This window comes from Onychomys torridus, chromosome 4 (genome assembly GCF_903995425.1).
Source record: "Onychomys torridus chromosome 4, mOncTor1.1, whole genome shotgun sequence".
Lineage (NCBI taxonomy): Eukaryota > Metazoa > Chordata > Mammalia > Rodentia > Cricetidae > Onychomys > Onychomys torridus.
Window position 1 is genome coordinate 101,931,072 of NC_050446.1, and position 12,302 is coordinate 101,943,373.

General features: G+C 45.3%; 1 protein-coding gene and 1 pseudogene across 1 annotated transcript; one reads left to right on the forward strand and one right to left on the reverse strand.

Moving 5' to 3' along the window:
• Window positions 1–353: 353 nt before the first annotated feature.
• Window positions 354–3,249, reverse strand: LOC118581877 (annotated as a pseudogene).
• A 126-nt stretch (window positions 3,250–3,375) lies between these two features.
• Window positions 3,376–11,784, forward strand: Mrps5 (mitochondrial ribosomal protein S5). Its single transcript, XM_036184290.1, has 8 exons — window positions 3,376–3,631; window positions 4,767–4,801; window positions 6,016–6,106; window positions 7,887–7,933; window positions 8,680–8,737; window positions 8,995–9,057; window positions 10,218–10,354; window positions 11,399–11,784. The coding sequence occupies exons 1-8, from the start codon at window positions 3,376–3,378 to the stop codon at window positions 11,621–11,623; spliced, it is 912 nt and encodes a 303-aa protein (XP_036040183.1). The 3' UTR covers window positions 11,624–11,784.
• The last annotated feature ends 518 nt before the right edge of the window (window positions 11,785–12,302 follow it).

The window sequence follows — 12,302 nt, forward strand, 5'->3', positions numbered from 1 at the left end:
AGCATGCACCTTGTGCTATGGAAATTAAATGTATGAAGCTAAACCACTGCAATCCACACTACCTAAAGAGTCTCCTAGTGGGACAAGCACACGTGGGCCCAGACAAGCATATCCACTCAAATGTTATTGGAAAAACAAAATCTTCACAATCAAAATGTTCAGGCCAAACGGCACAGCTGGTGTGGGGGACATTCTTCATGAAATCCAAGGAACAAAGTCACTTTCGAACGTCTGGACTCTTCCAAGACCAACCAGTGACTAAAACAAGCAAATTTTAAGACAGCAAATCCTCGTTTCCTTTCTTCTGATAAAAGACTCAGACAAAAGCCACTCAGAAGAGGTTTTGTTTTAACTCACGGTTCCAGGTTCCCATCCATCACTGCAGAAAGTCAAGGAGGCGGCTAGTCAGTCACACCCACAGCCAAGAGCAGAGCGAGAACAAATGCACACACACTTGCCAGTACTCAGCTCACTTTCTCCTTTTTGATAGATCCAGGACCCAGACCGACTGCCTTTAGACTGGGTCTTCCCACACTAACCGACAAAATCAAGACAGAGCCCCCCACACACGCCCACAGGTCAACTTGACCCAGACAACCCTTCACTGAGACTCTTCCCGGGTGTCTCCAGAGTGCGTCAAGGTGACAATTAACTTACCATCACACAGCACACAACATATATCGTGATTAAATTAACTTTAGAAAGGCATTTATATAAAAACCTGGAGATATTAAAGGAACCAACAGAATGAGATGGGGAGGCAACCTGACTACAGGCACTGAAAGGGGGCGCTCCATGTTCTCTACATACTTGCTTTTGTTTCTTTTCTAACTGACAAGATATACATGTGATTTTACAATACTAAGAAACAAAGATCAGCACATTAGCTGGGAGTTCTGTCACACACCTGTAATCCTAGTTCCAGGGAGGCTGAGGTAAGAGGATCATGAGTTCAAGGCCAGCCTGGGATACACAAGCCAGGCGATCAGAAGCTTTAACGTATGCTTACCTTCCCCGATGACCTGGCCCCTGTTCAAGTCCTTCTTCTTCTTCCTCTTTGTCCTCTTGCCCCTGCCCTTCCTCACTCCGGCGCCAGTCTCTGCTAACGCACCTTTCCAGAGCTCTTCTGCTGTCACTGCAACGACACGGGTCGGCTGTTTAAATTCTGCATTGTTCAAGTGATCATCGGTCTCCTTGAATACAAACGGCCAGGCGAAGCCACTTCACGTACACCCTTGCAGTGGCAGTAGAAGCAGAACGAAGTCACTCTCTGAGTACCACACAGTTACATTGGAAAACCCAAGAGGAGACTATGCTATTACCCTCACAAAAGACAGCTGACACCTGAGCCCTCGCTGGCAGGCTTGTCTGCCTGGCGCTCCATCAGCTATGACATGGGCTGCTCCCCTGTTCTCTGGCCTCCACAATAATCACTGGGGTAAGCAGCACCCCTCAGTCCTGGTCTCATCCCCATTGCTGTGATAAACCACTCTGCCCAAAAGCAGCTCAGGAGAGGGGCACCACTGGATACCTTCCCGGTCCAGTTCACAGTCCACTGAGGGAAGTCAGGCAGGGATCTAAGCAAGAACTGAAGCAGAAACCGTTGAGGAACACTGCTGGCTGGATGGCAGGCTTGTGCTCGGTCTGCTTTCTGACATAGTCCAGGACCACCTACCTAGGGCTGGTGCCTCCCAGAGGGCTGGTCCCTACGACATCAATTAACAATCAAGACAGTCCCCATAGACATGTCCACAGGCCAATCTGACTTTGAGGCTTTCTGCCCAGACGGCTTTAGGCTCTGTCAAATTGACAAGTAAAGCTAACTAGGACACTTCTTACACATAAGAACCTATATCCCATTTAGACAGTTCGCTCTATTCTTGTCAATACCCAACATCCGTTTCTTTCAAACTACACACAAAACAGATATTCCAGTGTTTCATAGCTAATCCCCATGTGTGTGTTTGTACTTGACTGTTTTAAGTCACATTGAGTCTTTTAACACATGCACTCTAGCACTGCTAATTCATTTCTATTTGTCAGTTTCTAGGACCCCAACATCTGTTTCTACCCTGCATCTCAATTAATACTTTGTACTTGTAAATGCCTAAATTCTTTGGGTTGATCCTCACTGCATTTTATTGGTATTTAAATTTCACCTTTCCAAGTTCCCCAACTATTTCATAACTAGACTTTATTCTATTACGAACTTATATAATAAAACTTGAAGCCAGGGCTGGGAAGATGGCTTAGCAGGTAAGGTGCTGGCCTTGCAGGCACGAGGGCATGAATCTGACCCTCAGAAGCCATGTCAGAACAGCCAGGCACAGTGGCACATGCTTGGAATCCCAGCACTGGAGAGCAGATAAGGTTGATTCCTGGGGCCTGCTGGCCAGTCTATCCTCCAAGGTGAGCTCCAGTAACAGTATCCATAAAATAATGTTACTAAAAATTACCTTCCCCTGATTGATCTATTTCCTCAGCTAAAGGCACAATTAAAAGGAGCCAATGGGTTGGTTTGGGTTTTTGTTTTGAGACTAAAAGTTTGATCATTTACTTGTTACTCTTAAAGACTTTTTTTAACTAGACTCAGAAGTAGAAGCGCTCAGCGAAGACAGCCTACATCTCTTGACACTCTGGGGCATTTCTGACTCCCTTCATGCTCTTGGTCAATCAACAGTTTAGCATGTTCTGCAGCCTCCTCTTCATTTTTCTTAGTGTGTTGTTTCTTCAGAGCCACATGTGGGCTTTTTGTGTTGCAGGATACATGGAGTAATAAGACACTCAGTCTTTGGTGCTTTGGTCCTGGGCTTCTGGCCGTCTTTGTTTAAGATTTTCTGACAACATATGGGGACTGCTTTAGATAGACTGAAAGCTTTCATTTCTTGAGAGCTCTTTTGAGTCCCAACTGCCAAGGCACAGGAGTCTCTGTCAGTCCAGGACTATCCTTCTCTCCTTTTTTCAAAAATAACTAGGTTGAGAGCACTCAGATTGGTATCTACAGTGCATTCCAGAACAGACCTGTGCGTCCTCTCTCCAGTTCTCCTTGGTCTATAACAAGCATTACCCTTACTCAATAGCAGGCGCACTGTGCAGTGGGTCAAGACAAACCTGCTTCATGGGAAAACCTTGTTTGTCATTCCCACCACTGCTTCGGACCATACAGCCCTTCCACGCTTCATCCAGAGCATCAGCAGCTACTTCTGTGGCCACGAGCTTCTCATAGAAAGCAGAAAGCTCAGTGTTCATCACCCACTTCAGTGAAACTATCTCTTAGAGCAGTCATGCAGCTCAAGCTCTACCAGCTCTGGGTTATCCATTCAGTCTTTGCCTGGCATTTTGATTCAGGAAAAATGAATCTTCAAATTCTTATTTATGAATGTTTTTAAATCTTCAGGGCGTTCTGGTTTCCTGTGGCCTGGTCTGAATGTCCCTCTTATGAAAAGTGGAGTAGTCCAGACTATTGGCCAAAGAACCAGAGAAGAACAGCAGAAGGTGGAGGCCGACATGACGCAGCAGAGAGAAGAGTGGGAACGGAGGAGGAAGATAAAAGTTAAACGGGAGCGCGGGTGGAGCGGAAGCTCATGGGGAGGAGTCAGTATTGGCCCCCCAGACCCAGGACCTAATGGAGGTAGCCAAGTTCCCATCTTACTCGCCTTGTGACAGGTGACGGTGCTAGGGTGGTTTTTAAATAAATTATTATTATTATTATTATTATTATTATTATTATTATTATTATTAACCTTGCCTGTTTACATTTTACTTTTTCCTGAAAAGGGTTTGAGCATCCTCAAGTAATTTACCACATTGCTATCCACACTGTGTCATAGGGAACACAGCCAAGAAGCATGGCTAGAAATTTTCATGCTAAGTTAAGCTTGTGCAGTAACCATAACTAAACTTAGTGGGTTTTTTTTTTTTTTTTTTTTGTATGTGGAGCTGAGGATTGAACCCAGGGCCTTGTGCTTGCTAGGCAAGCGTTCTACCACTGAGCTAAATCTCCAACCCGTGGTTTGTTTTTTTTAAAAGGAAAATAAAAGACATGAAAAGGGAGAGAGATGTGTAGGTAGGAGGGTTTCAAGGCAAGTAGGCAGGGAGAAGAGAGGAGAATGGGTGATTCTGATCAGAGTACATTACACACATGTACAGTTGTCAGTGAATAAAAGATTATCTTAAAAAGTTAAAGACAGACTGTGGTGAATGAGGTGCCAGAGCACCTCATGGCTGGGAGGCTTTGGTGAGACTAGAGGCCATGAGTGTTGAGTGGCTGGGTGCTGTGCCTTGACTTCAGTCCAGCCATGCCCAGTAGTCTGGTGTGGCCAGCGAGCTGCAGCTGCACTGATTCAGTGAAAGGAGTGTGGGGAAGAGGTTGGGGAGTTAGAAAGAGATGCCTTTGGTGTCTTAAGGCAAACGGTGATCAACGGTCTGGAGCTGATGAGGGCCCTTCGAACTGATAAGGCAGAGGGTGATCCAAGTTCATGAATTAGAGGCAGAGCAGTCTATTCAGGATGGGGCCAGGATGGGGCCAGGATGGGGCCAGTATGGGGCCTTGAGAGGGGTATCTGAGGACCTGAGATTTTTTATCCTTAGAGTCTGTGGTGGGGCCAGGGTGTAGCTCTGTGGTAGGATGCTTACCTAACAGGAGACCCTGGTTCAGTCCTCATTAATACCCCACCAAAGAAAAATGTCTGTAATGGTACCAAAACACTGCCCTACATGAATACTACAGAGTTGTTTATCTACATGCTTTTTCTTCCTTCTTATAGAAACGTATGAAGACTTTGACACCAGGATTCTTGAGGTAGGCACCCACAACTAAGTACCCTCCCATGCCTCTGGAGAGTTGAGATGTGAGGGATGGGGCTGGGGCAAAGGGGCTGGGGGGAAAGCTTTCAGTGGTGGAGTGTCTCAGATGCGAGGCTGGTCTGGCTGAGGCAGCCTCGTGACAGGTGTCTTCAATGGTTGTTGAAGAGCAGACTTGGAGCTTCTGTGTGCTTCTCTCCACCTTAAAGCTCAAGAAGGGTTAGCAGGGTGTCTGGCGCTCAGCTGAAGGGACACGGATGGGGGAGCAGAGTCACTGGGAGAAGGCTGGGCAGTGAACCCCTGATCAAATGAACTTGAACCACTTTTCCAGAGCACCCTCTAAGGCGGTCCCTGTCATTGGTCTGGCACTGCACCTTACTGCTGAGCCACCTGGGAAGCAGTCCCCTGCCCCGGAGCTGTCCCCAGTGTGCACGTAACTTCTTCTGCCAGTCAGAGCTCAGCTTAAAGGATGTCCAGCAGGATTTCTGTTGTTGGCCGAGATTATAGATTTTGAGAGCTAACTTCTGTTATGTTCTAGTTTTCTGTATGATTGTCCACAGAGCAGATGCAACCCCCCTTTTCCTTGATTCTGTTTTATAGTAAAGGAGCACATGAGCCATGGGTGTGGCTCCTGTAAGTGATGTAGTTAACATTTAATAGTTCCTGCCCTTTAGAATGGGCCAGAGTAAACCAGACAGACCACCTGAGAATTTTTTGGTAGTTCACTATAAGCAGGCATTTGCAGTTTTTCTGTTTCCCATTAAGCCTAACCCTTATCCAGCCGTCCAGTACTATGCTTCTATAGGCCGTGTTTCACCGTATGTAGATAAGTGAGCATTTCTCTTCTGGCTGTCTCTTGTTACTCACCGATGAGCCATTCCATTTTCAAAGTGTTTTTCTTTCCTGTGGCCCATTGATTAAGGTAGGCCATTTTGAGTTGTGTGAGTTTCAAATTTCTTAGTTGAATCTTGCACTAAGCCTGTGAAACAGGAAGAGAAATTCTTCCTTCCATTCTCTTCCCGAGGAGATGGGGGGGGGGCGGGAGGGGGCAGCTTTGTGAGCCTGTGTTCAGACAAAGTCCGTTGTTTGTCTTAAGCACAGAAGGTGCAGTGCCCACACACCGTGTGTGAGTGTGGCAGGGCCAGCCAGGCACCACTGCTGGCCTCCTTCAGAACTGTCCCAAGGGAAACTAACGAGACATTTGTCTTCTAGGTAAGAAATGTTTTCAATATGACAGCAAAAGAGGGAAGAAAGAAGTCGGTCCGTGTCCTGGTTGCTGTGGGGAATGGAAATGGGGCTGCAGGTGAATGGGGTGGTGTTACACCTGGTGGTGGTGGTGGTGGTGGAAGTCGGGCTAGGCCTCACCTTGCTGAGAACCTGAGAGTCCCTGTTGCTGGTCTGATCTCCCTACTAGTTAAACCTTTTAGTGGTTTGGGCTCACAGACCCAAATTTTCACTATGTAACAAAGCCCAGTGAGTGCACTTTGTTATACCTTTGCTGCGTAGGCACAGGGGGACTTCTTGCAGTAAGGTTGCTACCCTTTTATGTGGTGATAAGAACCACCAGATTGCCTCCCATCATACCCCTGCCTCTATACTCTCAAGCTTCCGTGACTGACAGCATGATGTGCACGTCATACCTCTTAGTTTTTATTTGTGTATCTTTAATTAGGAAGTGTGGGCATGGTTTTACACGTTTATCCACCATGCCATTTTCTTCCTGAGCTTCGTCAGTTCATTGGTTTGGCCTAATTTTTATCCGGTGGTGGTGGTGGTTTCCCTAACTGAGTAGTATAAGCTTTTTATAAGTTGCAGACATATCAGCCTATTGCCTTTCCAATGTTTTGACTTAGTTTTAATTTTTTTTTCTGCACAGTGTTAAATCCAGAGACTTTGTAAACTTTTGTATAGCAAATCTGTCACTCTTAGATGACTTCCAGTTTTATGCTTTGCTTAAAGAGTCTCTAAAGATTATAAATAAGTCCACTCATATTTTCCTCTGTGATATCCATGGTTTTGTTTGTTTCATTTATCTGAAATTAGAATTCACATTCTTTGTCCCAGGTCTTCGGTGTCTTGCATGTCTCTTGTCTTATAGATGATGTTTCCCTTTGTATAACTTACAAAGTAAATCTTCAAATTCAATAATTGGCAGTGGCAGCAGATGCCAGTTGCTTTTCCAGAACCTATGAAAAACCTTATTTAAAATAATCACAGGTTGAAGGACCAACAATCTTATTTTTGGCTAAATTAAAACCTAGATTCTGCTTGACAGTCCCAGTGAAAGCATTTGTCTCCCTGAAGCAATGTGGTTTCCACCTGCTGCTTACTCTAATCTGTTTCAAAAGGTGTTCAAAATCATTTGCCTGTTAACTTAGAACATTTAATTTTAAAACCTGAGAGCAGAGGCTGGAGAGATGGCTCAGGGGTTAAGTGCACTTGTTGCTCTTTCAGAAGACTAGGGTTCAGTTCCCAGTGCCCACATGGCAGCTCATAACCATTTGTAGCTCCAGTTCCAGGGGATCTGACACCTCTTCTCACCTCCTTGGACTCCTGCGTGCATGTAGCACACAGACATACATGCACACACATACACACACACACACACACACACACACACACACACACACACACTCTCACACACTCTCACACACAAAAAAATAATCCAGAGCCAGCCCAGCACTTGAGAGTCAGAGGCAGGTAGATCTTTGATTTCAAGGCCATCCTGATCTACAGAGTTCATTCAAGGATAGCCAGGGCTACACAGAGGAAACCTTGTCTCAAAAAAACCAAAATAAGTAAATAAATGAGTAACCAAGCTCACTTCACTTCAGTAAAGATTTATTAAAGACAGTGCAGTGCATCTAATGTTGAATTTCACAAACACATTCAAAACTAAAATGTCCAAAGCAGACAGGCAAAGCCCTGTGGCTGTGTGTGTTTGTTACGGGAGCAGCTTTTCTGTGGATGGTGGGAAGATGAAGGGTTGGAAACACTGTTGGAGCCCAAACTGGGAATGTGGTGAAAAGCAAGTTGTATGCAAAGCTGTTTCCGTTTGCACATCTTTGCTTTTTCTTTGAAAGGCTTTGCTGTTGGGAAAGCTGCTGACCGGGCAGATGCTTTCAGAAAGGTATGTGCTCTATCTCTCTGTTTGGGACAGGGTTCCTCTATGAGTGGAGCTCTGGGTCCTCCAGAGTGTCAGGAGTGCATATGTGTGCTACCACATCCAGCGCTTTTCTTTTTTCATATTTAGTAAAAAAGATAATGAGCTGTGTGTTAGACAACCTGGGAACCATAAGAAAATAATTTGTTCTAGAACTTTCTCACTGTCAAAGGTTGCTTATCTTGTAAGAAGCCATTTCTCATGTACCTGTTACAGACCTGTGGTTGCCGTCTGTGATGAGCCTGCTATGGGGGCTTGCATACCAACAGGCTGTTCAGAATCACTCGGGAAGGTTCATAAGTAGAACAGTGAAATTGTGCTTATGGATTTTTTGTAATACTAAAGTTTTTGTATAGCTGAAATTGCTTGTAATAAAATATTTTATAAAAGATATTTTTGAATTCCAATAAGAAGCCAAATGTGGTGGTATAACTCTGTAATTATGGGAGGTTAAGGCAGGAGGATTTTGAATTTGGGGTCAGCCTGGGGTACATAGCAAAACCCTGACTCAAAGATTGAGCCAACAACAACAAAAACAGGGTCTCTCTAAATAGTCCTGGCTATTCTGGAACTCACAATGTGGAGGCTGGCTTTGAACTTGCAGAGGTCTGTCTGATTCTGCCTCCTGAGTGCTGGGATTAAAGGCGTGTGCGCCACCACACTCATCTAGACAATAAAATATTTAAGAAATATTTTCATTTTTTTTTTTTTAGGCAAAGAACAGAGCAATTCATTATTTGCATTATATAGAACTATACGAAGGCCATACAAGTGAGTATGAGGCATTTCTTCTGAAATCTGCAGGAATGTATCTGTTACAGAATGTGTGGCAAGATATTGTTGAATTTCTCTGTGTTCTATTCTTACAAATGCATGAAATGTGGAAACAAATCTAACCCAGGGACCAGTATGTGTCCATCCTTGGTCCTATGTGTTGCTGTTCAGGGCAGAATGTGTGGCTCTGTGCTGTGGTAGAGCTGTTGAAGCCTCTCACCTGACCCTTCTTGTCTTTGTGTTTTGGCCTCCAGTATTCCATGATATTTCACTAAGATTTAAAAGGACGCAGATCAGGATGAAGAGACAGCCCAGAGGTAACTAGCTCTCACCGTTTGTAGAAGATAAGCAGAAAGGCCGCAGCAGCCCGGTCCTTTGCTCTTTTTGTCCACCTTTCTTGATCTTACGGAGGCATTTTTCAACCCGCGTTCCCTCCCTTCTGATGACTCGAGCGTGTGTCAAGTTGACACAGAACAACCACTAAGCTGTGTCTCCAGCCCACCACACACTGAGTGCCCAGCTCCTGTGAGGTCTCCCTGTACAGAACTAGCCGGTGCAACCACTAAGCTGTGTCTCCAGCCCACCTCACACTGAGTGCCCAGCTCCTGTGAGGTCTCCCTGTACAGAACTAGCCAGGACAACCACTAAGCTACGTCTCCAGCCTACCCCACACTGAGTGCCCAGCTCCTGTGAGGTCTCCCTGTGGAAGCAGCAGAGTTTGCCTTGGGGCTGTGATAGTCACTCCCCGTCGTCTGTGGTTGTAGACTCTGACACAGTCTCACTTACATCTCTCCTGCAATTCTACAGTGAAAAATGGTCTCATATAACCCTAGTTACATAAATCTCTGAAAGTTTGGGCCTGAGAAGTTAAAACATTTACAGTTTTATATCAAAGCTTTTATAATTCTGCCAAAGCTATGGGGTGAAACATCACCCCCCACAAACAAAACACAATGCTCACACCAATGTGTTAATGCATCAGAACTTGTCTTCTGCTCCTCAGTTTAATAAATCACTCAGATGCCTGGTGACTAGCCCTGCAACAAGGATCAACCCACTGTGTTCCACAGAATGGCTGCCAGCCTGTAGGCGATTGTGTAGTTATTGTTATCTGTGGCTGTTGAGATTGCACAAATCAAATACACACCACATTTGCGGTGAAAAAAGAATGTAAAGTCTTTCACTTCATATTGTAGGAAGTACATTTGGAAATGGTAATATATGGACCTGTTGGCTTAATAAAATATATTGCTAAAAATGCATCGTGCATTAAATGCACTAAAAAACTAATTCATCTGTGAGAAAAATTTAAATCAATCACATAACTTCTGTTTGTGGCTTACATTGCCTTTTCATTTTTGGTGTGTGTGTGTTGGTTTAGACACATTTATTCCCTAAATGCAGAGGCCAGCACCATATGAAAGTCAGCAGAGTGGGTGACAGAGTTGTTGGGTGTTTAATTTTGATCTTCTTCCAGGTTATGGCCTCCGCTGCCACAGGGCCATTATCACCATCTGCCGCCTCATTGGCATCAAGGACATGTATGCGAGGGTCACTGGGTCTATGAACATGACCAACCTCACCAGGGGCCTCTTCCACGGGCTTGCTCGCCAGGTAACCTCCCAGTGGAAAGGCAGAAGCACTGGCTTGTGTTCCAGGCCGTGCTGTGGTGCTTCCTCCTCGGTGCATCTCCACGTGGAGCAGAGGGCCCAAGCCAGGTCCAGACCTAGTCAGACAGCCCAGGGCTCCCACCTCCCAGGATCTAGAAACTTGCTTATTCATGGTTATAGTTCAGTAACTCAGGTCAGTGTGCACACCATGGGTAACATGAAGACTGATTGTGCTCCCCAATGGAGGGGCTCTAGGTGCTTCACCAAGTCCAACAAATAGGATTAAACTAGCAAATGGACTTTGGGGGGGGGGGGGGGGGAATGGTTTTTGAGACAAGGTTTCTTTGTGTAGCCCTGGCTGTCCTGGAACTCACTCTGTAGACCAGGCTGGCTTCGAACTCAGAACTCACTGCCTCTGCCTTTTGAGTGCTGGGTTTAAAGGCATGCCCCACCACCACCCAGCTGGACTTTCTTTTTTCATTTTGGCATTTCATATACTGAAGGAGCTAGACTAAATATGTTTTTAATGATAGAACAATGTAATTACTGACTTTATAAAATGCTGAAGTTTAAAATTGAAGACGTCCATGAGGCATTGGTTTAAAAGTTACCTCAGTGGATTGACTGTCTGATGTAGCTATGGAAGCAAAGAGTGGCATGTCTTCTGAGGTAGGAACCCTAAATTGCTGTCCAGTGGGTCTCACTGTCCCACCACCCCATATGGAAGGGAAGGTTTGTGACTCACGGTCCTTCTACCCTACGTGGTTTGTGACGTTGAGGCCCTCCCGGTAGCCCTGTGACCTTGGCCATCAGGTTTTTTTCCATCTTAGTTTGGTGTGGTGGGCTGTGGACTGAGGTAAATCCCTGTGGACACATCATCCCAGTCTAGCCACACACATTACCCAAATCAAGTGAAATAGCTACTTCACCTCCCCAAGCTGTTGAGGCTTCTCGGTGCTGGCTCCTCTCTGGCTGACAGAAGCTTCTGATCCTTTAAGTCGAAAGTGTCCATCACAGACCTAATCTGTTCTCCCTTTGCCCTTTCCAGGAAACTCACCAACATCTGGCCGATAAGAAGGGTCTCCATGTGGTGGAGTTCCGGGAGGAATGTGGCCCTTTGCCTATTCTGGTAGCCTCCCCACAGGGGGCCTTGAGTAAGGAGCCGGAGCCAGAGCCTGAGGTTCCTGACATCAAACTGGACTGGCAAGAAATAAAGGCCATGCAGGGGATGAAGCGCTCTGTGTGGTCTGGTTTAAAAAGATCTGCCACCTGAATGCCCCCAGCCTGGCCCAGCCAGTGCTTGGTGCTGGCCAGCACCTGGAAGAGACTCTACCCTACAATTTGATGTGTTGCCTTTCTTTTTCTTCTTTTTTTTTAAAACCTTCTTTGTTTTTAAATAAATAATTACAGATTTGATTTATTGAGCACATAGTATATAGCAGTCAGTGTGATGGGAATTTTATGTGCAAATATCAGGAGCAGTTCATTCATTTAAGCTAGTAAGTGAAATGGAGAGAGCTAATAGACCAGTCAATAGTAATATGCACAACAGTCATTGCTGTGATAATTATAGGTAATGTATATTACTGAGTCATCCAAATATGGATGTTTTCAACTTCACTTTACAGAGCAGTGGAGTAACCTGACTACACTGGGCACCACCAGACGATTTCCCTGGCAGCTGCACGTGCTGTTTATGTTCCGTTATTCTGGGTCTTTACGCGATGGTTGTTCTGGTGTGTATCTGAAGTGCTGCCTGTCACTGTCACTCATGTGACCCTGAAGGCTGATGATGATGAGTGTCCTCATGGGCTTAGGAGGCATTCATGTGCGCTTTGGGTGAAATGTCCGTTCAGATCCTTTGCTCATTTAAAAAATTGGCTTATTTGTGCTTTTATTATGAGCTGTAATTGTTCTTTGTGTATTCTAGGTACAAATCTGAAATTCAACAT

Bases quoted from the DNA above. Each gene is read 5' to 3' on its own strand.
- Mrps5 (XM_036184290.1), top strand. From the start codon at position 3,376: ATGAATGTTTTTAAATCTTCAGGGCGTTCTGGTTTCCTGTGGCCTGGT. The intron at 3,632-4,766 runs GTAGCCAAGTTC...TCCTTCTTATAG, and splicing joins AGACCCAGGACCTAATGGAG to AAACGTATGAAGACTTTGAC. The intron at 8,738-8,994 runs GTGAGTATGAGG...TTTGGCCTCCAG, and splicing joins ACTATACGAAGGCCATACAA to TATTCCATGATATTTCACTA.